The sequence below is a fragment of the Coffea arabica genome, chromosome 7c (genome assembly GCF_036785885.1).
Source record: "Coffea arabica cultivar ET-39 chromosome 7c, Coffea Arabica ET-39 HiFi, whole genome shotgun sequence".
Classification (NCBI taxonomy): domain Eukaryota; kingdom Viridiplantae; phylum Streptophyta; class Magnoliopsida; order Gentianales; family Rubiaceae; genus Coffea; species Coffea arabica.
This window is the reverse complement of record NC_092322.1, coordinates 868,948-893,815: the sequence shown is the minus strand read 5'-3', so window position 1 is coordinate 893,815 and position 24,868 is coordinate 868,948. Positions and strand designations below refer to the sequence as shown.

The window sequence follows — 24,868 nt, the reverse complement described above, 5'->3', positions numbered from 1 at the left end:
AAACCACTCAGGAAAGCATCGAAAGATCGAGTCAGAGACTAATATAAGGGAACCCACGAACCAACACCATCTACCCAATTGATGACGGGAGGACCCACAAACTAATGCTTATTGTTGTTTGATTCATTAATTTTACCAGTACAACTACAAAATAAAGGGGCGAATCCAAGAATCCAAACGTTGATAATTGATTGGATAAGACTTGAGCAGAAAATGAAACAAGACCGATGCCTTGTATTGAACTCTTTCTTCTAGACAGCACAGCATCTTTAAGGCACACGTCGACCTAAAAATAGGCACCGATCATGCAGAAAAAACAAAAGAACAAAGAAACAAAAGAGCACTTAGCTTAGCGGTCGGTTAAGGGGGAAGTGGGGAACGATAGCCGAAGCGAAAGCACCTGCATTATCATCGCCTTTTCCTCTGTCGAGTCTTCTTTCTCAGGCCAAAGGTCTGGTTCAGGTAATGGTCTTTGCTCTTCTGATTTCTTCTTTACCGAGTATAAGTGCTTCTCTTTTTCTCTTTGCTGGTGGAGAGGTTTATTTATTTTTTTTATTGTTGATCCTGCTAGTTGATTGCTAGCCTTGTGTTTCTGATGCGTGCTAGGTGTTTGTCTGTAAGTCTGACAGAGTAATGCTGCCATTTGTATATTGGGGGTCTCGTATTGGACTTTGAAGATTGATTAGATTTAGATATTAAGAATTGATGTTTTGGAATGGATGCAATTGCAGTATGAGATGTTCAGCAAAACATAGGGGTTGTTTTGCAGATAACTGGGCATTGATTTTAGTGCCTTATTCTTTCTAATTGAGATAGAAAAAGTATTCTTTCGTTTTGCTAAGTGTGTTTTTTTTTTTTATTTTGCTTAGTAAAACTGTTTAGAAGTCCAATTGTTGAGTTTCGCATTTTTTTCAAGACATATATATTGTTAAAAGTAGATTTTCTTGTTGGATACTTGGATTTGGTTATACTTCATAGTTTGCATGTGGTTGTAAAGCAACCATTAACCAATAGAAAAATGACTCATTTTGTTTCTCTCCCAGAATGCGGTTGATGGTGACTGATGGTACTACAACCTTGAGTTATTGGTTAAATTGGAGGTTCTTACTCTGTGCAATATTGGTATTGACACCAATGGCAGTAGCATTCTATCTTATATGGAAATATGAACGTCCGACAAAAGATTCATGCTCCGACAGAGAAGCGTTGCATGATGAGAGATCCTGGATTTTGTGGAATGATGAAGCTTGGAGGCCATGTTTAAAGGAAATTCCCCCGAGTTTTTTGATGGTCTATCGGGTTATCGCATTCTGTTTGCTCTTAGTGGCCCTTAGTTTTGATGTTGCAGTTCACGGTGGTGAATTATTTTACTATTATACTCAGTAAGTCATCTTTGCTGATTGGCTGCATGATAAGCTAGCCTATGTGTGGTAGAATCAATTCTGTGGCTATTTAAACATTTTGCACTGTGGTTACCACTGAATTAATTTGATAAACATTTGAATTGCATAAGAAAAGATGAGACATAATTGTAAATCTTGAAGCAGTTTGTGAAATTTATTCTAGACTTCAGATTCTAAGTGAGGTCAAGCATTGCTGTACCGACTAGCAATTTTTTTCCTTACCTTACTACGAAGATTTCATCCCCTAGAGGAAAGAGGGCAGTTTACCAGTTTCGAACATTCTTTCTGGACTTGAGAACCTCAAAACTTAAAAGGTACAGAGTCTGGGTTCCTTGTGCCGCATGCTTGTGCTTTCTTGAATGCTAGTATGTTAGGTTACTAGAATACGCGATTGGCTTGCTTCTGACTTCTTTGCTTGCATGTTTAGTATGATATTTTTCCTACCAATTTATTTTGTGCTTTATTAAGGTAACATCAAGCACTTTTTCTCACTGACTGTGAGAAGTTTGGTTTCACTCCGTCCCTCATTTTATTCAGTGATGCTTAGCTTAACTTTAGCTCTCAGTCTAGGGAGTGGCTAAGCCGAAAAGGAGGAGGTGGACTTGCGACCATACTCTCAACTTTAGCTGAGAAGCACCCTCCATCCACTTCCCCTTTTCAGTCTGCCCAAAAGCCCACCCACCTGGTTTATGAGCCCCACTCCACTTTTACTTCCTTCTACTTTTACCTGCAATCACAGACAGTGGCAGAGTAGCTTACCTTGATCCTGGCTTGCATAATTTTGGCAAGTAAAATAAGGGTCAATACTGAAGGTCTAAAAATGTAAATGCACCCACCCTCACCCAAATACAGAGACGTTTTCTAAACATGTCACTAAAATTGTACAAATTAATGGGTCAACTACTATTTCAGCCTTGAGAATTTATCTTCTAAATGTGGCAGCTTGCATAATTTTGGCAAGTAAAATAAGGGTTAATACTGAAGCTCTCAAAATGTAAATGCACCCACCCTCACCCAAATACAAAGACGTTTTCTAAACATGTCAAATGGTTTTCTTCTGGAGATTTAGAGGACAAAACTTGTACAAATTAATGGGTCAACTACCATTTCAGCCTTGAGAATTTATCTTCTAAATGTGGTATGCTTTTATTTTTGACAGAAGTGGCTTTATTTCTCTCTGACTATGGGATTTATGATTTTTTTGGCTGCTATGCAGGTGGACTTTTACGTTAGTTACCATATATTTTGGGGTATGCATATGTTTCTCTTCTTTATGGACCTGATGGCAAATCTTACATGTGCCATCTGGTTGTACGGATATTCCAATTTGTTTGAACTTCTATTTTTTGCTTCTGCCAATACAAAATGCAATCTTTTCTGACGTTGGCTTCTCAAGTCTCTTTGCAGCTTGGATCTGTGCTGTCACTCTATGGATTTTGTAAGGATAACAGAATGAACAACAAGGTTAATGATCGTATCGTTGAAGACACAGAGAAGGGCTTATATATGCCACTTGCATGCGAGGGAACTTCAAATGGTAAAGTGGGTGGAAACTTGGATTACAAAGGGAAATCAAACACTCCATGCAGTGCTGCCCTCTGGTGTAACCTATTTCAGATTTTATTTCAGGTAAATCATCTTTAGGGGATTAAACATCCTGCTATAATAGGATGACCATGAAAACAGATGAAAAAATTTTACTCTTAGCACTAGAAAGACCTGGCCAGAGATTATGGGTTGCCTTGAACATTCTCTTGGACATCTAGACTTTTAATATATTCATTACTTCATCATATAATTGGCTTTGAATGGTCTTTTATTTTGACAAGTTGCTTTTTCGGCTGCATCTCTGTGTATATGGTATAGGTCTCTTGACGTTGTGGAGTTTTAGTTACAGAAATTACGCCTAGATGAAGAGAATGTTTTTCTTTTGTGACACTGTTAATGCCAATTTACTTGACCATTTCTTACTGTGGCAATTTTTGGTGTTAACATTATCAAACTTAATTATGTTGTGTTGGAAGTCCAACTTTTTCGTTTTCCAGTATTCAAGCTAGCTAATAACATTTTTCGATGCACAGATGACAGCAGGGGCGGTGATGCTTACTGATTCTGTTTACTGGGTCGTTATTTTCCCATTTCTTAGCATCAAAGATTATGAGATGAGTTTGGTAAGTACTCGAAGAATGACTTGTATGAACAATCTTGAAGTTGTATTATATTAGTGGAATCAATAATGATTGCGGTAATTTGTGAAGCTGATTACTGTGCCTGTAGTGTTTGTTAGTTTGTAAAACATGGCCATGCTTCGTAGCATTTGATTTTAAATTTGTAAATTACTTAGTTGCCTAAATGTTGTATTTACCTTCTATCAGACGCTTTTGTGGTGCTATTTGGTTTTAGATATGATATATCAGAAATTCTTCTGCACCCAGCATGGCTGTCTGAATTATATGTAGTGTGTTATCTCATTGATTGATTCTCAGATAGTGTGTATTACTTGGTGACAACTAGGGGAATGATGAAATACATTTTATAGTCTGTGGCAAAACTGATAGTTCAGTTCTACCGCTCACTGATTTGGTGATCTCTGACCTCAAGAAATTTTCTTCTTCACTTGATAGACAACCGTTTCAGTCTTCAGTGAAATGGATAAATATACACGTTTGAATAGTACAAATATTTTAGTTTTCCAATCTTTGGCACATGGTCTTGCTGCTGATATGGTGATTCTAAATGTTGGGATGCTAGTCATCTTCTAAAGTCGTTCTGCAGATATCTCTGTGTGTCCAACATTTCCAAGGCACGTTTCTGTTTCTCCAAAATCAGAAAATTCTACCTTTTTTTTTGGGTACAAAGTGTAGCTTGAAAGGACAATTTGGTCATTTCGATAGTGCATAAAAACTAATGGTTTGAAAAAGAAGATCCCAGATCTTCAGCATGCCATCAATTTACCCACAGTATGCAGCTATATGCTCCTTTTGTTATCCATTTATCTATTGTTTAATATGCTCTTGATACTGATTGGTTTTCATTTTCTGAAGATATTTCTTGCCTTCTTTATCAGTTGACAGTCCTTGCCCATTCACTTAATCTGATCTTGCTTCTTGGGGACACAGCTTTAAATTCCTTGGTAACTGCTGCTTATTCTCTTTTGCTTTTAGAATTTTCTGAAACAGCACTTTCATCTTTTTGTCCTTAATGAGCTTGAAACGCATTTTCAGCATTTTCCGTGGTTCCGGATTTCTTACTTCATATTGTGGACGGGTATTTATGTCATCTTCGAGTGGACCATTCATGCTTGTTTACCATTGTGGTAAGATTTCTCTTACTTTCTCTTATCCTTCTCTGGCAGCTGTTCTGTCTTGAGTCTTTTTATTGTCAATTGTCTGTCTTCAGGTGGCCATACCCATTTCTTGACCTCTCCGCACGATATGCTCCAATATGGTAGGTTGTTTCTGAAATTTTCTCTTTATGCAGCTACTTTTGGATATGGAATTTATCTTTTCTCAGAATGACTCAAGAATTTTGCTTATGCAGTTATGGCTGTTGCCTATTGTGCATAGAGCATCTATCCACTTTCAGCCCAAATATTCTATAATGGGATTTTCTGCATACCATTTCCATCATCTTTGTTTCACTAAACCAGCAACAGTTCTTTGATGTTAATCAAACAACTTCTTGTATATAGTTTTTCAAGATTGTTAAACAACTTGTTTGAGATAAGAGGCAGGGTAGCACACACTGAATCACCATTTAGTCTGCACTTTTCAACTTGTCTGCTATCAGAAATTGTTGATCAGTTAATTCCTGTGTTGTATCTTTTGATGCCTAACTGAGTTTTGAAGCTAAAAAACACTTTTGTCTGGACTTTTCTTCTTTATTTCTTATCCATTTTAGTTTTGTCTTCTGTATATTGGCAGGTATTTGTTGGCGGCAGTACTGCATGTCCCATGCTATAGTATTTTTGCATTGGTCGTTAAATTAAAAGAGTATGCCCTGTCTAGATGGTATTCGCAATCTTATTGGTGTCAGAGATGAGACCTTGATATTAGGATGTGTTGTTTTAAATCACATACCCACACCATCAGCATTTTGTCTGTTGAAGTTGCTTTAAGGGCATAGCAGAGGCGGCTTGCTCATTTGGAAGGTTTAATCTGAGAACTGAGGAATTGCGAGAGGGAAGACAGCTAAATAGGGATCATTGCTGATTTTAAGTCCATCTGATCTGGATGACATGGCAATAAAAGTGGTCATTGAAGAATTTCTTTTTATGTCTTCTTGTTGATTGTATGGGCTCAAGTCCCAGTTTTTATTTTAATACGTGTACATCATTTTTTGTCCAAAAACTTTGTATACGACCTGGTTTGCACAGATATTGCGGTAAATATATCAAATCTTCAACAAAATGAACCATGGGACTTGTTGCCAAAAGAAACAATGCTTGCGCCTGGCAGCAGGTTGGCAGAGTGCCTGGTTTTACACTTTTGTTCTCATCCTTTCCCTTTCCATCTAATTTGCGATTAATGTGAGCGTGTGGGAGAAAGATTGGCTGTTAGGCTGGGTAGGCACTATGGTTCAAAGACTTGGTCGAGTCGTCACCGTCTCAGGCTCTTACGAGATTAAGACGATACGATTTCGAGATACTTGATTCGTCGAAACGTCACCGTGAAGAGTTGAAACAGTCGAGTCATACCGAATCATTTCAAGTCATCTCGAGTTGATTCGAGTGATGTGAAATTGTCCGGTTTGCGATCACAATGATGACCGCGACTTTGAGCCATGGTAGGCACCCTCCCATGACCCGTTAAGGTCTTTATGAGGTAAACAAAAGCCAAGGACCCTCTCATCAATTTCATTCATCTCTTACATCAAATAGAATTTGTTGAGTCCCTAACTGTGAAAGGGAGTGAGGGACTGCCTACTACGACACCACCTAGAGTTTGTCCTAGCAGGCGGCCCCGGTGTGGGAGGGACATGGCACAAATTCAATCTCTAAGGCGAAATTGCATCAATTTGACTTGCCCAGAGACAACTGATGCTTGTCTTATTGTCTTATTTGATTTTGGTACTATTGTTTAGATAGACAGCGTCGGTTCTAATGTTACTTCCAATTTTTCTCACATTGATTTTCACTTTTTGAAGTTCTTATTGGTTTTTTAAGTAAGTAGATGTCATCTTTTGAAAATGCTTTATTTTTAAGTATGTGCTCAGTTGGAGGCCCTAAAAAAGGTCTAAAACTGACACTTCCGATCGACGGAAAAAAAGTTGTAATCATAATAGTAACAATGAACAAGATTCTAAATGTGGACTAAAAATACCATGAAAAGGAGAAACCAGTTGTTTCCCTCTGATATAATTTTGGACCAAGAGGCAAGAATTAACAAGGTAAAAGTCACCTAGGACACTGGACAGCTGGGTTTAGCAAACCCAGAAAATTGGAACACGCTACCAATATTGTTGCTGAGTTGTGGGGGCTAAGGGATGGAATGTCCTTAGCTTCCTCTCTAAACTTGCAATCCCCGTAAATAGTAACATTCCTTCGTCCAGGGGTGCATTACAAATATAAATAATAGTTGAAAGAAATCTATAAACGTTACGTTGTCCTTGTTTTCTTTCTTGTCTCTTGAACGGATGTTAGCAAAAACGATGAATCAACTTTACTGGAAACGTCTTTGGAGTAATTGCGGCCGGCGAGCTCCGAAGGATGCTAGCAGTGTCAATAATCATAACGAATTCCCGCCGTACGAACGTCCGTGCTCTCCCACCTTCCAGTGTTTGATCGTCGTTACAATTTTCACAATTCTTGTCGGCGGTGTCATCGGCGTACTGGTGCGCCTGTGGCCTCGTTCGCCAAAGTTCGAAATCATCTCAGCTTCTGTTTCTCCGTTCGACATGGTAGGCTCCAACTTGACGGCAACTTGGAATATAACTTTTGATGTCAAGAACCCTAATCAGGGGAGGCTTAGTTACGAAGACGTCGAGGTTTCCGTCTCCAGCGGAAACACAAACACGCTGTTAGTGTGGGCAAGCCAGAGCGGTTTTGATCAGCCAAAGAAGTCTCATGTGAAGTACGAAGCGATTATATCGACATGGCGTCTGCCGATTGCGGACGAGACCGTGAGTAATCCCTTGATCGAAGATCGGGTGCATGGAGTCGCGGCGTTCAGCTTCCAGGTGCATGCAAGGTATATTTACGTACCTGTGCCGCCGGTCTCAAGCACACGTCACATCACCGTCGACTGCAACAATGTCAAGATTGAAGTTGGTGCCAATAATTCCTTCAATGTCATTAGGGGACGCTTCAAAAGGTGCGAGATTGTTTGACGAATGCCAGCTACTGGATTTTGCCAGTAATTCATAGCCTAATTTATTTAAACTCATTAATTTACGGTGTAGAATAAGTTATCCACACACGTCCGTTATTGTTGAATTTTTGTTCAGTTATATAATTCTCACGACATTTGATATAAATTGTTATATAATTTTGGTCAAGCACGTCTAATATAATATGGTTTTTTTTTCTCTAAATTTGAATTTTCTAACCAATTTTCTCCAAATCTAACACTAATACGATGATATTGTTTCAAATAATCTGATAAATGATAACATGACTCGAGGAAGGAATGGTACAGAAAAAATAGTGAGAGCTTCCGAGTTCGATACTTTTTACTTATACTTAAAAAAGAGAAAAGAAAAGAAAAGGTGGCTCGAAATAAAAAGTTATATTACTACATAATTTTTGTTTTAAACGTCCTTTGTAATAAGATATCTAGAAGAACTATTAGAAGCCATCATCATCAAATCTTTGCAGTCAGGTCTTGTCTTTGCTTATTCTTGGTCCAGATTTCGGAACCTCTTCGCAAGAAAAGAAAGGCAGCGTATATAAAATCTCTTCACACTATATATTTTGTTAAAACTGAGAAAAAGGCTAGAAGAGTCAAATGTTAGTGGATGTAGACAGTTGCTTAATTGCACTATGAAAATTATGGCGTATATATAATTATTGTTGTAAAACTAATAAACTACTATAGCATGAATAGTAATATTAGAGGAAAAGTAGAGCAATGGAGAATGATATTCTTGTATTCCAACAAAATACAAAAGTCCTCACGAAGGGTTTTAATGTACCTCTATATACAGGCACTACAAGATTAAAGGTACATAAATCCTATTAAACATCCACTACTACAATAATATGAAAAAACTTATGAAACGGTTTCTCCACTACATGAATAGATTTATGAATTGTAATTTCTATACATAATGTAATCATAAATCATGAATTAACTCTCTTGGAAATACAAAGGGACATCTATACTTTTAATTGTTTCATAACAATTATATATATAAAAAAAATAGATGGATGGATGTAACTGTAATTTTCAGTGTCAAATTTTGTTATCTTAAGGTTCATATTTATTATGTTAATGCCTAGATTTATTTTGATGGTACTTAAATTGTATGGTGCAGCACAAGCCCCACCCACATTTTGTCTTGCTCACTGGGGTAAAATTAGAGGCGTAAAAAAATGGGTGATTTGGGCGGATTTGAATTCAAATTCAATTCGAAAAACGCAGCCAACTCTGCAATTCTTTGTAGAACACAACCGGTAATAATGGCCCTGAATTCCTGAATTCTGCAAGCTCATCTGCATCAGCCCACCAATGTCTTCTGCCAATTCCGAGCAATCACACTCGCCTGTCTCTGTGGTCTCTCCTACACAAACTGCACCCACGTTGATCTTCAAGAGATCCCAATGGCCTTTATCTAGTTCTAAGTCTTATCTACATAATTATGATAGCCTAAGATACAGTAATTGAAAAAGATGATGCTCAGTACGTTGTAGTTCAAACTGAAAAGGGCAAATTGTGCATTTATGGCGGCAACAACTTCATGCACCAGTAACTGCACCCCTGCGCACTTTATCTTTATGACGCAGAGCTACCAAATTCAGATTCATTGCTTCCTATTTTCCATTTCTGCCGAGTGCGAACAAACTGAAAGAAAGAACAAATTCTTATCAGAAAGCAATTCCATAATCCACGTCTCACAGTCACAGCCAAAAGTTAGTGGAGGCAAAGCATTGGTTCGTACAAACCCTCGATCGGGAACTGATGACGCCCAACTGACAATTGTGCTATTTTATGGACGTCATGATTGTCTTTAGATCTCCTTTTCTCTCCTGCAACAAGAAGCAATTGTCGGAAAAATCTGGGATTCGTAAGTTTTCCTTTCATCCACCGAAGGGTGCACGAATTTTGTTCCCGCGGAAATCAAACTCTGTGCGGTTCTCCCTTCACTTGCCATGCTGCTCTGGCTCCCCACTTGAACTACAACGGCCCATTTCATCCTCCAAGGAGGTATATCTACAACCGGCTTCTTTTTTTTTTTTTTTTGTAATTAATCACAACGTTACTAATTCACTACTAGTTGACTTTGATTCCACGAATTAGTGAAGGCAGACTTGGGGAAAGGAATTCTGATTTGCTTGTTTTTGCTGTAAATGTAGTTAATTGAGCGATTGTTGGCTCGCAAAGACCTGACTGAAGAGGAGGCTGAGGCTTCACTTAACTTGTTGCTGAATAATGGCAGTGATGCTTTGATCAGTGCTTTTCTTGTCCTCTTAAGAGCCAAAGGCGAAACCTTCGAAGAAGTAACATCACGTTTAGTTGACCTCGGGAATCTTACCAAATCCATATCTTGGCTCATACATACTTTTGTTCTGTCTGCCTGTTTAAGTACTAATTAGGAGAAGAATCCTTTGATCCAGTTTTGCTAATGGGTTTAAAATTATCTACATGTAGATTGCAGGATTTGCAAGAGCTATGATCAAATGCTGCAAAAAAGTGGAGAGTTTAGAGAATTCAGTGGACATAGTTGGAACAGGAGGTGATGGGGCTAACACGGTAAATATTTCAACCGGGGCCGCGATTCTTGCCGCTGCTTGTGGTGCTAAAGTTGCTAAGGTGAATAATTGTTAATATACCACGTACCATTGGTTGTCCAAGTGAGCATGGATGATAATTTGCATTGTGTATTACTGCTTCGTAAAGAAATTATGCGCTCCTTTCCAGCAAGGTAATCGATCAAGTTCTTCTGCTTGTGGAAGTGCTGATGTTTTGGAAGCCTTAGGTGTGGCCATTGACTTGGGACCTGAGGTTAGCACATCGTACTGGATTTGTTCCTTGGCTTTGAGCCATGCGAAAATAGTAAACTAAAAAATGTCGGTTTGTTGTCATTTGGCTAATAAAATAGAATTACTCGATTTGGTTATCTCTTTATGATTTGTTAGGTGATGATATGTCATGCTACTGCTCTAATTTCCAATTCGGACTTATATTGAGGATGTACAGTTTTAAGTTATTGAGTATCCCTATCCTGAAAGGATTACCCACGACTAAGCTAAAATTTCTTTCTTTCTAATACATCATTTTGACTAATTAATCAAGCTGGACCTTATGTTGTCAATCAAAACATCATCATTTGCTCCCCCAGTGATTGCGTTGAAACTCGATTGGACAGCATCTCTTGCATTCAACAAAATTCTACTTTATACATTGTTGTGGTCGTGAAACTTTAACTACAAGCCCCGCGATTCAACTTTTTTATGCCCTTAAATCTTAATTTAAGCTTTTTTTTCCAACGTGAATTTGATTGAGAAATTCTTGATAAGAAGTCTTATTCTACAGTTTCTTGATTGAGAAATTAAGTTTAGTTTTTTCCATATGAGATCTTTACATTCATGAATTTCATAATTCTATATCTGGGTTTCATGAAAAGTGACAGTTTTGCAGTCAAATACGAGTCTTATAACATTACTCACCAGTTATTTCAGACTAATACATTTCTTCTCTTATTCTATTGCCTGAATGTGCTTTGTTTGCTTAAACACCTCCAACGCACTGGTGACGGTTGTCTGCATTTTTCAATAATCCGAGATCCACATTCTGCTTAACTTTGGAAAAGAAAAATGACTTGTCTAGGAGCATATCAGTTAAATCGTGTTCTTGGAATTAGGGGGTGAAAAAATGCGTGGAAGAAGTTGGCATTGGTTTCATGATGTCTCCTAACTATCATCCAGCAATGAAGATTGTTGCACCTGTGAGGAAAAAGCTCAAAGTGAAGACTGTATTTAATACCCTCGGTCCATTGTTGAACCCAGCACAACTACCTTTTGCTGTGGTGGGAGTGTACAAGGAAGATATGGTAGGCTCAAAGTTTGTGTCCTGTAGTTTATGCTAGAAATAATTTACTTACTGGTTTCTTTTTATGCCTTAAGTGCGATATTCAAACTAGTAATAAGTGGTTGTACCAATTGACTGTTAAGTCTGAAAATATGGTCAGTAACTGCAGAAATCACAAACTGATTAGTTCACGCTTTCTTTAGAGGGTTTTTATCAAATACTGCATTCCTTAGTAACATTTTCATTGACCTTTTTGTCAAGCGTTTGATGCTTTCAGTCGGAAATTTCAGGAGTTGGCTGACTTGGTATACATTATATAAGTAAATCAGTTATACTATTGAGTGGCAAAGTTCATAAGACTTATAAGACCTCAATCCATTTGTAATTTCTGGAGCTGAGTTCTCGTAATTCTGAGATAATAAACAGGGCTCAAAATGTTGGAAAGTTTCCAGTCTCAGTTCTCTAAGACGCGCACCCAATTTTAGTAATATTCAGCAGATTAAACATAAGTCATACTTCTGTGAAAGCCCATTGATATTTGATCTATTCCTTTCTTTTTCTCTTTCCTTTTTGGGGTGGTCTCTTGACTTTACTGTCTATAGATTCTGTTGGAGGGAAGAATCCTACTCAAGTAAATCAGCTTTTCAGCGTCAATAATTACCCTCTTCCACTTCAATAGGTTAAAAAGATGGCCAATGCCCTGCAAAGATATGGCCTCAAAAGAGCACTAGTTGTTCACTCTGAAGGCTTGGATGAAATGAGTCCACTAGGTAAGTTTACCTCGTCACTTGAAATTGAATGCAGCAAAAACAGTTTCAGGTCACTGACGCCTTTGAATTTGTGTGCTTCATGTAATGCTTGTATGCTTTCTTTAGTTGTCGCAAGTCTTTCTCATCATGGATTTAGTTATATTGACAGGACCTGGACTGATGTATGATGTTACACATGAAAAGATCGAGAAGTTCTCTTTTGATCCATGTAAGAACCTTAAAGTCCCTCGCGTGTTTTAACTAAATGTAGGTTGCTTTATTCAAGGCTTTTACATTTAACATAGTTGATGCTTCAGTCAATCTAACTGATGCCAATGTTGTGGCTTGGCAATGCCAAACTGCTGCCTGGTTTCTTTTGAAATGGTGTTCTGTTGAAGAGTAGCTTATTACCTTGCTGGTCACAAACTAGCCATGATATTTGACCATAACTGACATGCATAGATGATCGATCTTAATTTCGAATTCGACTCTAGGCCTCGACTTGTATCTGTCCTAATAGAAATCCAAAGCCAAGCACGGAATTACCACATTGCCTCGTACATTTACGTATCTATATACACAGATGGGTTCTTAATAATGTACTATACCCAAAACTTAACAAACCAGCTAAATGCCAGTTCTTGATAATGCTTAAAACCAGAAGCAAGAACAATTTAAACCTCGTCAAAAGCAGGTGAATCCGTAACCGGGAATCCGGAAAGTTGCTTGTGAGTCCATGACCAGACAAGTGGAAGTATCTTTTTTGCAATAGATTCTGAATTCGGTATTCTTGAAAATCAGTAACCAATTCCTTGGGATAATCTATCATGCAGTGGAATTTGGTATACCACGCTGCACGGTGGAAAATCTACGAGGGGGAAGCCCCCAGTATAATGCTACTGTACTGAGGCGAGTGCTGTCTGGTGAAGCGGGCCCTGTTGCAGATGCATTCGTAAATCTCTCTTTCCCCTATCTGCATTTTTTACAATGTTTTGCTCCTCATTTTTGTGATGTCCCGGTGTTTGGAACAAAACCAATCACTTAATAACTTAGAGAGAGACATCTAGTCCTATCTTTTAACCAACTTCATCAGACAATGTTCAAGTCCATAACTTAGGTTCCCGGGTGGATAATTCAGGTCCTGAATGCAGCAGCGGCATTGTTGGTCAGTGGACACGTTAGTAACTTTGGCGATGGCGTAGCTTTAGCCCGCAAAAAACATCATTCAGGGGAAGCACTATGTACTCTCAACCGCTGGATTAACTTGTCAGCCGTGAGTTGTCTAATGATTTTTGCGTCTCAGATTCTAAACGCTCTTTTTTCCTCTAATTTCTGCTTCCATTTTTTTTTTTTTCCAATCTCAGTTGCTGTAGAATTTCAAAGAACCAAACAGTTTTGTTGCCTATTAGGCATGCTGAAAATCAAATTGTGCTTTTCATGTGCAATTGTCCACGACTCTCACGGTCATAGCAGTAAAATACTACCATTCCCGAGCTTGAACAAGAGAAGTGGGTATCTGATGGCTCCCCTGCGCAACAGGTGCCTGGTTGAGCTTATGCGATAGAGCTTATTAGAAAAAGGTCCAGAGCTATCTTTATAAAGATGCATCTGCTGACCATCATGTTACACCACCAAAACTTTTACAACTGGTATTCTTGTGAATTTGGTCAAGTACAAGCTAAATTGGTGTCCTTGGCGAATTTGATAATTTTGATTAACTGCGAGTGATGGAGACGAGTTCTGGCTTTGGAGAATTTGAGCCAGACTGAGACGTTCTTCAGCAAAAGATGGTCAGACTAGTTTATTTTGTTGACTTCCGCAATAATAATAATATAGTACAGGAATCCAGCGAAGCTTCTATTCATAATTTATTCTCAAACAGAAAAATGAAACGAAACACTAACAAACATTGCTTTATTTATGTATAATGGCTTCAGAAACATCCATAATTCATCCAACGTATGCTTGAAGGTCCTCTAAGCAGACACACTAGCAACAGCTCCGGCCTCAGTTAGCAAAGGAACAAGCTTGCCGTTCTGGTGCAGTGCAGTTGTTGCTGCAGATACAAAAACAAATGCAGAGAGGCAAATGAGATCCTAGCAAATTAATTGGAAATTACATCTCGGAAATAAGGTGACTAATGTACCATCACAACCACCAATGTGCTTGCCCCCAATAAAGACATTGGGCACAGTCTTTTGTCCAGTCAACTCAGCAAGAGCTGCCTGAATCTCACTTCCATCACCTTCACAAACGTCAAACGTACATTACAAATTATTAGTATAGACATTATCGAGGAAAGAGTTCGAGGACATAAAAAAGATTTTCAGAAGGCATCTGATCATATGTAGCAAATCACGGATGCGCATAAAATTGAACTGTGGATTCACCATAACCATTGCCCAGATCTGTGACTTCTCAATTCACCAAAACCAACAAGTTATGGATGTTTTCAATTACATGACTTGAAATTTTTTTTTTTTTTTTTTTAAAAAAAAGGAAGAAAAAAACTGGTATCATGTTCAACTTGAATTGGAATCGATTGGCAGTATGAACGCATTACCAACAAATGATCGCACTAGCAAAGAAGAATATCTCCAATTAACCATACATTTGTCACCTATTGACTTGGTAAAGAAACCCTACGACATCTTGAATTGTTGCAGCAACAATGAGTACGGCAGGAAGGGCTGAAAAACGGCTCCCTACTAACTAGAATTTAGGGCCACTAATCAGAAAAGTCAATGAAAATTGAATCCAATCAAATCAGCATCCGCCATCCATAAACCGTCCACAATCTAAGAATGGCCATTACATTAGAAGAAAAAATCTACAAATATTCCGTTGCATGATTGATAAACGACAGATGCAGGAATAAACTGAAATTGACATACGCATGCAGAAGTTTAACACTATATACATATATATGTGTGTGTGTGTGTGTGTGTGTGTGCAATTAATAAGTCTTCCGCCCAGAAAATGGATTAGGCGTCTTTGTCCCTTCTTTGGTATAAAACGACAGATCAATTCATGCAAATCCTGTTAATTTGTCCGCGAGATTTAAGAAAATTATTCGGTAAACAGAAAAAAAACGGCGTAACAAAAGGGGGGGGGGGGGAAATATAAGAAAAGGAGAGGGATGTAATGGAGAAAAAGGGAGAGGAGAACAGACTTTCGACATCCAGCTCGACGGCCTTGAAGTTGGCACCAACTTGACCCAGCAGCTTCTTCACGTTGACGCAGAACGGACAGTACGACTTGCTGCCCAATTTTCAATGTTATTAAACTCGGATCCCCCACCCACCATTCCAAATTAATTCCAAGGCCAAAAATATAACTCTAGCTAGAATTGCAAAACGAAAGATTATGTAAGCAAATAGAGGAGATAGGAGAGTGAGGGGAGGACCTGAAAACGACAACAGGATTGGCCGACACGATCTCCTTAGCCTTTGGGAGAGCCATATCTTCTTTCTTCTTCTTTCTCTTGATCGACAGAGCCCCGAGAAAACTAGCGAATGCAAAATCCACGCCAACTGACCTCTTCCTGCCCCCGGTTGAAAGTGTACCTATTTATATACACAAATAAATTTATAGGCGAGAGAGGCGTGTCTGAGACGCGTCAAAAAGTTGGGCTTTACTTTTTTTTTTTTTTGGTAGATGCCAGAATATCTGAGACCACGGAATTGTCTGACTCCTGTAGAGTTAAATAACAGCTGCATACATCCAATTGGAAAAATCTAACAATTGACACGTCCCGGTAAGAAATTCAATTCCCCGTTCAGTTAGTAATGCGTGGTCTGAAAACGAAGACTTCGGTCAACTCCAGGAGTAAAACAGCAACCGGCCAGAAAGGAACGGTTGTGCGTAAGTAAGATATGAAGGCGACAGAAATAGTAAGTATTATTTTGCTAGGAGTGGGATCCTTCGTCAACCATCAGCCTTAGGCTGATGACCACCAAGCCTTTAAGGCTTTGGTTCTTCAACAAAAATTCAGATGGGTGCGTGATACATCCGTTTGGTCCAGTGATGATTTTGTCCCCATCGATTTTCTTATGGGTCCAGTTAAATTTTTTCATAATTAGATTAGAATAGAATAGGATTAGAAGTAGGGTTAACGATTGAAAAAAAAAAAAAAAATCTTTCGTCAACATCGAACCGTAAAAAGATAAAGGGCATTAGCCATTATTATCTATGTTTTCAGAACCGGACCGGATAGCGACTCGGCCGAGGCCAGGGGTCAAGGGTTAATGGGTTCGACCGGGGGTCGATAGGGGGTCGAACCGAATGACGTCATAAATAAAAATTATTTAAAAATTAAAATATTATATATATAATATTTAATAATATGTTGATATTAATAAAGGTATATTCATATATATTTGATGTTTCAAATATATTTAATAAGAAAATACAAAGAAATTAGAACAATCAAGTAACAATTTATATTATTTAATAAATATTAATAAGTTTAGAATTAAAATTATGAATTAAATTGAAAAATAACATCAAATTTTAGGACAATATTTATAAAGTATCAAATATTTGAGGTATATCAATAAATTTTAATAATTTAGGGGGTCAAAACATAATATTAAAAAGTTTAAATTTTTTTTAAAAAAAACACTGTTGAACCGAAAAACCGATTTTTTCCGGTCAAACCCGATTTTTGACCGACTTTGACCGGGTTTTCCGGTTTTTTAGTATGACTCGGATCGGCTACATGACCGGTTCCCCAGTTTGACCGGTTCGACCGACCGGTCCGGTCCGAGTTTCAAAACAGAGATTATTATTAAGAAGCACTCCTCCACTGTCAAAAATTCCAAATGACCTTTTGAATATGTTCATTCATTTCATGCTCGCTCCCGGTGTGCTGTCTCAACCAACGACGTCTATCCAGAGCTACTACACATCTTTGAAATGAAGATGCTAGGCACAATTGCCGTAACCAATTAGTAAAAATACAATATATTATAATTGCATCAAAATCTCATTCATTCATCTCCACGATTATTAAGTAGCAGTCAGTAGCTATGACGGGGAAGCACTTTTAGGAACATCATGCAAATTTCGAATAGGATGAGCAGCGGACAAGAAAGTACGATTTCAATTTTTATTTTTTTTTGGTCATGAAATGTCGCAACCCCGTCTTCAACGGCACTTTTTTTCTGTTAGTGTTTGTCATGCTCCCTCGGTTCAATCCATAGCGAGCTCAATGCACCATGAAGTGACGCCTCCATAATGTCTATTGGGGCCAAAACAAGTAGCCCCGTCAGCCTGAACCAGAAAATTTTCCTAATTCCAACTCCATAGAATAGCTGCAGATCTCTCAGACAGATGCAGGTGCTTGGAGTTTCTTTTGAAGATGTGTTGCTACAGCACCGATGAACTCTCCAGTGTCCAAGTAAAACTCCCTTGATACCCTGCACATACACATTAACCTCCAGAAATTATGAACAATAAAACAACCCTTCTTCCACGGTGCTAACCGATTAATCCTAAAACAGAAGATCAACTTTATCATTCGCTTGTGCGGGGGAAGAAATTCAAGGCGAACTTCTATGCTCAATTAGGGTAGTACCATGACTTCGTGAACAAGTAATTCAAGGTAACCCAAAATGATCAACGATGCTTATCATGCATACCTTTAGATGTTAGGCCTCCAAATAATTCCTAACTATCACCCAAACCAAGCCCGCCCATCCATTCCCCACATACCCACGCACTCAAAATAAATAAATAAATAAAGGCCAAAAACACAAAACACCACTTACTTGGGTCCATGAATCAATATGGCAAGATCCTTTGTCATTTTCCCAGACTCAACAGTTCCAATACATGCAGCCTCTAGGTTGTGGACAAAATCCAACAGCTTCTTGTTCTCATCGAGTTTGGCCCTGATAACATATTCTGGCGTGCATCAGAATGTTAAGGACTGATAATTTACGGATCTAAATATTAGACAGCACTAAAATTTGTAACGAATATGGCAAACAAATAATGCATAGTAGCGCACAAAATGCATAGTATGTTATTTAACACAATAATTCCTGTTAAATGATGATTTGGACTGAAAAAGAAGTAAGAGATTACAGAAACATCAGACTCAGAGAGCAACAAACTAGTATGTTGGAAATACACCGTGTTCACATATGATTCACCAATGCTAGTACATGCATAAGACATCTCCATTAGTCAAAAATAACTTGCAAGTCCTCGAGTCAAAAGAAGGGATCCTTTAAACAGACCCGGTGCTGTCTTGAAAAGCAACAAAATGGGAGAAAGATCAAGAATCCTAAAGTTGGTGTGTACAAATCCGAGAACTCAAACAAAAGCTGCAACTTGATATAGTATTGCCAGTTGACAATTAACTAGCACATTAGATCAATCAAAGATCTAAAAGTAGGCATATCAGTCCCAATAAATACATAGCACCACCAAAAAAGGGCACCACAACTAACCGATGTTCCAGGCCTCTAGTCCAGGCAAAAATGGAAGCAATGCTATTTGTGCTGGTATCCTGACCCTTCTGGTACAGTCGAAAATGACGGGTTACGGTCCCATGAGCTGCTTCAGCTTCCAATGTCTTGCCATCAGAGGATAACTGCAAAGCACATGATTAGATAAGAACTAAGTTTTGAGACCAGCATTATAATTAGCTCCGAGGCATGAGCACCATTTAACTATATCATACCAATACAGACGTCATGAGGCCTAGAGAACCAAATCCTGCAGAAAGCAAATAGGATATCAAGGGAAGTCAAATGAAGTGTCTGATTTCTACTTTCTAAAGTTATAATCTATTATTCAACAGTTTCTGTAATTGTTACGGTTGAAGTTTAGTAATGACAATGAAAATTCCTTACCCAAAAAAAAAAAAAAAAAAAACCCTAAAGCAGCCACTTCCAAGTCTACTTCTACTTTATTCTTTTTGACCAAGTGGACAGTGGGGAGGGAAGGGAAACCAAAAGTTTCCAAATGGTACATAAAACATTGATTCCTTTGAGAAATGATCATGTCCTTTGCCTGAGTGAGCTATTAATCACAACTAATAAACAATCCAAAAAATCCATCACCAAACGGAAACAGAAAATGGCTCGAATGACAGTACTTAAAAAAAAAAAAGGCATATTTAGTCAGCGGGCCGTTACAAGTTTCTTTTTGGTTAAAAAGCACTGTATAAGCGCATCATCACAAACTTTCCAAATATATATGGGAAATAGTTGTATTGCATCCATCAAATGAAAAATTAATGACAGATAAATCACCTTGAGCAAGTAAATCACTCTGGACATCTCCATCATAGTTTTTGCATGCCCAAACATAGCCTCCATCACTCTTTATTGCATAAGCCACCATGTCATCTATCAAGCGATGCTCATACCTAGTTGAGTAATTAATTCAAAAGCCATGAGACGAACAAAAAGGAGGATATAATGAAGAACATGACAATATCAGCTAACCATATAGAATGTTCCTCAAACTTGTGCTTCCACTTCTCCTGATATACCTCCTCAAATATGTCCTTAAACCTGGAGAGGTTAATTTAGCATTAAAAACAGGGTTTGTTCTAGTACAAAAAATAAAGTGAAGGACCTCAAATGAGGTAAGTGAGTAGCAAAAGACCACCTGCCGTCATATTTCTTCAGAATTGTATTTTTGGTGCTTAGGTAAAGGGGCCATTTCTTTGAAAACGCCAATGACATTGAGGATTCAGCAAATGCTCGAATAGACTAGCAAATTTCACAGAACCGTTAGTTAGACAGGATACTATAACCCCTTTTCCAGGAGAACTAAAGAGACAAACCTGGTCAATGTTATACATGGCAAGTGCAACCCCAGGACCTTTGAATTCATAGACATCCAATTCCACTGGGGCTTCCCCACTTTCAGGCTCTGACAGAATTAACAGACTTTAGAAGGAGAACTATCCAAAAAACCACGAAGTCTTTCAATTTACAGCTTTTCTAACACGTTTTAAAAATAAAGCTGACTTACCAAAAACCATTTTCAGCCTTCCAGGTCCTGTAATGAGTGTATCAGTAGCACGATATTGATCGCCAAAGGCATGCCTACCAATGCAAATGGGTTTCTTCCAACCTGCAGATGATTCGTTTCAATCAGAATCAAGATGGAAGTAATTAATCTTTGCCACAGTTGCTGTGCCTTACACTTGTAAACTTGCAATATATATATATATATAATATATATATATATATATATAAAAACTTACCAGGAACAATTCTTGGAATGTTCTGGCAAATAATAGGCTCACGGAAAACAGTACCTGCCAAAAGTCTGATTAGCAACCAAGATTATTAAATTTATTCCAAAATGAATGACAAGAAAATATCAAGTTGATTAGATTCACTTTCATGAAAATGATGTTCTTGAAGCAGAGTAAAACATTAGAACTTCCCTGGCCAACGTGTATCACCAGTATATAATCCACAGAATACACAATACTTAAAGCGCAAAGAACCTAATTGTTACCATTCAATATATTCCTGATTGTGCCATTGGGGCTCTTCCACATAGATTTCAGCCCAAATTCCTTGACTCTGGTTTCATCTGTAGAAATACCAGCAAGTCAACCTGTGCTGCAGGGATTTTGCTGAAAGAGGATATTGCAAGGGAAAGAAACGTTCCTTGTAACTCAATTATCAAATAACCATGTTTAATGCTACATCTGTCGGTGAACAGAAATTGAAGGATAGATCCCAGGATCACCAGAAGAATCCATCATTTGCAAAAGCCAACATGTAACTTAGTACTACACTACAGTATCCCGTGTAAGACCATGCTCAAGGAATTCTACATTGTTTACTCAGCAATTCATGTGCAGCGCTACGGTTTTATGTATATTCTGTTATCAATTATTTAATTTTTGCTGTTGCGAAGCATAATATGGTCGTACCAAATAATTAAACCTGGAGAAGGCCATAAAGACTGTTTCTTTCAAGTAAGAAACGATAAACCGCATTATTTGACAGTGGTTCACTAGGCATGAAAGATCATGGAATCCAGTCAATACAAATTCGCATAGCAGGGAAGCTCTCTTAGTAGGATTAAACAATTCCACCAGCCATTTATCAGGAAAGCAGCCAGGGCATAAAGGGATAAGTATATTAGCATCACAATGCATCCCATGCATCAAGTCAGCACATCTTCAGATTTTTGTTACAGGTTGCTCTCAGAAGCAGGACATTCTTTTTCTTTAGTCCTTCTTACAGGTCAACAGATATGGTGCAAGATATAACCGAGATATATGAGGAGAGAGTGCCACTGACCTGGAGTAATAGTAGCACATTTTACGGCAACATTGTACCTGCAATTTACTTGGTAATGGAGTAAGTATGAACCATGGTAATGGAGTAAGTATGAACCATGGTAATGGAGTAAGTATGAACTCAAGAGTTCAAGAAAACGATTGCAACCCAGATACTAGGAGGTGGCTTAATATAGATATACAGAAAATAAGCAAATGTATCTGTTTGGGCTCAAAGTAGTAGATTGAAATGCTGCAAAACTTACTTAAGAGTAGCTTCGGCACTTTCTACAGTGACTCTATCATCAGTAGCATCACGATTGAGTATCCCTAAATCAAAATACTTAATATCCAATTCCAGGTAGGGAAATATTAACTGCAACATAGGAGTTCAACCCCGATGATTTTAGAAAAAGAAAGCCATGAAAAACGTCTCGAATTAAGACAAAAGAAAAGTGAATGTGCAGGCAGACCTTGTCTTTTATCATTTTCCAGATGACCCTAGCCATTTCATCACCTAAAAGCATTGAATCAAAGAGTGAATTAAAAAAAAAAAATTTTTATGAACGAAACAACTCTTTTAAATTGGGAAAATTTACCATCCATTTCGACAATTGGGTTTTGAACTTTGATTTTATCCATGGTGGCAGTTGGGGTGGAGGTAGAGGCGAAGCAGCGGAGGGAAACAGCAGGAAGGGTGGCGGGCAAAGAAAGACGGTTGTTGAGGAATAGTTGTTGATTAAAGAGCTTTGGATCGGTAGCACTAGTAAGGGGTAAGGTATGATGGGTTTTGCCGCATAGAGACGACGACGATGATGAAGAGATTGCGGCGGCAGCTGACATGGCTCTGTGATAAAAAAGTCTGGGTTTAATTGCAAGCATTACAGAGAGTTATGATGTGCGGTGGCGTCTAAGAGTTTTTAGCTTTCAGCGTTCGAGTTCTTGGCGGTGCTGCGGTGTCCTGCTTCCACTAATCTTCTGCAGCTTCTCAAGTAGGGAAGACGGCGGCAATTGAGAATCATCGGTTCCGTTCATTTTGTTGTTAGTAACATTTCCTACCCTCAAGGATGCATAATTCTCACCTTTCTCCCGTGGATATTCAATTAAGTCATCTTACCTCCCCCTGAGTTGTAAACTTTTTCACGTTATTAAATTACTCTGCTCTTTTCTTTTCTTTTTTTTTTTAAATACATTCACATTTTTTTGTGGAAAAAAAAAAAAAGAAGGCCTTAATATTTTTTAGGTGATTATTGGAGCTAATGTTTTTCTTGAAAGTGTGTAATTGCACGTTAAAGTGGATTTCAATCCTTAAATTTTCAAACTAAAAGTTATATTTAAGTATTAGACGATACTTACTTGCTTTTCCTTCTTTTTATAAATGACACTTTTTTCATCAATAAAGTTGTAATGTCAATCCATTTTTTTGCTCGTCCGCTTGGTATTTTTCAACCAATAAGTATTGTTTTTTGTATAAGTAAGAAAGATAAACACAATTAAATTGTAACGTCGATCAATTCTTTTACTCTTTTTGTCCACATGGTAATTTTCAAACCAATAAGTATTATTCTTTTTCTATATAAGTAAGAAAGATAAACATGTATTAAAAGATAGCATAAACAATTCACTACAATTATTCTTGAAATCGGTGAAAATGTTCATAAGGACAGTCACTATAACTTGAATAGGGACAAGTTTTTTTCTTTTTATAGCCATATTTGACTATTTTTAATTTTGATACACATTTAAAGGGATTGTAATTTGATACATAAAGACAAAAGTTTATACGTCTTGGTAATATTGTTAACCGTTTCTACCATTATAAAAAAGAAAATGAAGAAGTCAATAGAGAAAATATCTAATCTAGAGATAACAAATGCAAAAAATAATTATTGCTAGAGCCGAGGCTAATGTACTTCTAGTACATTAAACTAACTGCCCCTCTAGGGGATAAATTAGACATTGAGCAACAGAAAATGAAGAGTCACATAGTAGTACACCCGAACAAAATATAAATTAACAAAGTTAATTACCAGTATTCACAATAAACGGTTTATTCGATCATTAAACAAGGTTACCCTATTACATACATACATACATATATATATATATATATATATATATATATATATATATATATATATATATATATATATATATATATATATATATATATATTGTCAAAAACCCTATGAGGAGAAGGAATGAAAAGGGTTGAAGTCAGAAAAGGATGAGAGGACTTTATTGAAATTGCAGCAAATAGATAAAAAAGTGCGTGCTAGCGGTTTAATTAACTCGGTCCCCTCGATGACAACTCCTGTAATGTTATGTAAATTGGGCCGCAACGAATCTTCTGTCCCATATCATGTACCACTTTCTATCTCACTTTTTATTATACAACAGCTTCAAAAAAGCAATATCTAATAGAAAATTAAAAAATATAGCAGAAAATTCATAAAAAATCTCATTTTTTATACATTTTGATTTTTGAGTTTGTTAAATTTTGTGTATTACTCAATTAATAGTTATTGGATCTTAAGGAAACAAAAAAGAATAAAAACATGATACTTATGAAGAAGAAATAGCGATATAATAAAAAATGGGACAGAGAGTGACACGTGATATGAGACAGAAGATCCGTTGCGAAATTGGACTGATTCTTGGCAATGGGCAGTGGCCTTAGGCTTCATTTGGATATAGACAGAACAGGATAGAAAATAAAGTATATTGAAAGAAAGACTTGTCATTTCATTTCTCTCGGAGTTATATCAATAATGGAAAATAAATGAAATGAACGGATAAAAGCCCCTTTAATTGGCAAAAAATTTCCCACCCAAATTTGGGAAGAAAAGTACATAAACTTCATGGGCACCAAAAGATATTCTTAATATGATAATTTTGTCATTTAAAAACTGATACAAAAATTTATTATTTCTAATGTGCCCTAAAGCTGATTTGTGAAGGTATCGATATAGAGATATTTTCAGTCATATACTTTCAACTAGTAACAAAATATAAAGGAGTTCACTTGGCTTTTGTTATTCACCCACAGTCCAAGAATAAAACGTATATCTTTGGTTCAATCTTCTATAGAGAATTGTAGGAAATGTATTTATTATGTCCCTTATATCTAGACATGAAGGATTAGGCATCCGATGAGATATGAAAGAACTAAAAATACGTATTGCATGGGGAAACTGTATCTATGTCAGCTCTAGTTTCCCTTTTTTTTTTTTTTCTTTTTTTGTTTGATTTGGCTTATTTAGA

General features: G+C 37.4%; 5 protein-coding genes across 7 annotated transcripts; 3 read left to right on the top strand and 2 right to left on the bottom strand.

The window, feature by feature from the left end:
* The first annotated feature begins 298 nt into the window (after positions 1–298).
* On the top strand, positions 299–5,899 carry LOC113700179 (uncharacterized). Of its 2 annotated transcripts, XM_027220690.2 has the most exons (9): positions 322–462; positions 1,044–1,382; positions 2,620–2,653; positions 2,811–3,032; positions 3,485–3,574; positions 4,471–4,536; positions 4,628–4,719; positions 4,803–4,850; positions 5,327–5,812. In XM_027220690.2, the coding sequence occupies exons 2-9, from the start codon at positions 1,045–1,047 to the stop codon at positions 5,442–5,444; spliced, it is 1,008 nt and encodes a 335-aa protein (XP_027076491.1). In that variant the 5' UTR covers positions 322–462; position 1,044; the 3' UTR covers positions 5,445–5,812. The 2 variants fall into 2 exon arrangements, with proteins under 2 accessions (XP_027076492.1, XP_027076491.1); XM_027220691.2 differs by lacking the exon at positions 4,803–4,850 and having other exon boundaries at positions 299–462; positions 5,327–5,899.
* A 1,153-nt stretch (positions 5,900–7,052) lies between these two features.
* Positions 7,053–7,730, top strand: LOC113698821 (uncharacterized). Its single transcript, XM_027218768.2, has one exon. It carries the CDS (start codon positions 7,053–7,055, stop codon positions 7,728–7,730), a length of 678 nt encoding a protein of 225 aa, XP_027074569.2.
* A 1,256-nt stretch (positions 7,731–8,986) lies between these two features.
* LOC113698721 (anthranilate phosphoribosyltransferase, chloroplastic-like) lies at positions 8,987–14,039 on the top strand. The gene is made up of 10 exons (XM_072056904.1): positions 8,987–9,766; positions 9,916–10,059; positions 10,211–10,372; positions 10,460–10,564; positions 11,424–11,612; positions 12,270–12,360; positions 12,509–12,568; positions 13,173–13,291; positions 13,478–13,612; positions 13,704–14,039. Exons 1-10 carry the CDS (start codon positions 9,551–9,553, stop codon positions 13,710–13,712), a joined length of 1,230 nt encoding a protein of 409 aa, XP_071913005.1. The 5' UTR covers positions 8,987–9,550; the 3' UTR covers positions 13,713–14,039.
* A 133-nt stretch (positions 14,040–14,172) lies between these two features.
* Positions 14,173–15,914, bottom strand: LOC113698722 (glutaredoxin-like). Its single transcript, XM_027218635.2, has 4 exons — positions 15,746–15,914; positions 15,512–15,600; positions 14,486–14,584; positions 14,173–14,395 (listed from the first exon to the last, which is right to left on the bottom strand). Exons 1-4 carry the CDS (start codon positions 15,799–15,801, stop codon positions 14,316–14,318), a joined length of 324 nt encoding a protein of 107 aa, XP_027074436.1. The 5' UTR covers positions 15,802–15,914; the 3' UTR covers positions 14,173–14,315.
* Positions 15,915–17,288: 1,374 nt separating this feature from the next.
* LOC113699185 (isocitrate dehydrogenase [NADP]-like) lies at positions 17,289–22,701 on the bottom strand. Of its 2 annotated transcripts, none has more exons than XR_003450378.2 (15): positions 22,204–22,700; positions 22,078–22,121; positions 21,871–21,980; positions 21,627–21,664; positions 20,830–20,907; positions 20,570–20,623; positions 20,335–20,436; positions 20,144–20,232; positions 19,966–20,069; positions 19,800–19,868; positions 19,605–19,720; positions 19,031–19,065; positions 18,798–18,940; positions 18,111–18,246; positions 17,289–17,759 (listed from the first exon to the last, which is right to left on the bottom strand). XR_003450378.2 is itself a non-coding variant. In XM_027219337.2 (15 exons), exons 1-15 carry the CDS (start codon positions 22,484–22,486, stop codon positions 17,666–17,668), a joined length of 1,482 nt encoding a protein of 493 aa, XP_027075138.1. In that variant the 5' UTR covers positions 22,487–22,701; the 3' UTR covers positions 17,289–17,665. The 2 variants fall into 2 exon arrangements, 1 of the variants encoding a protein (XP_027075138.1); XM_027219337.2 differs by having other exon boundaries at positions 18,111–18,233; positions 22,204–22,701.
* Positions 22,702–24,868: the final 2,167 nt, after the last annotated feature.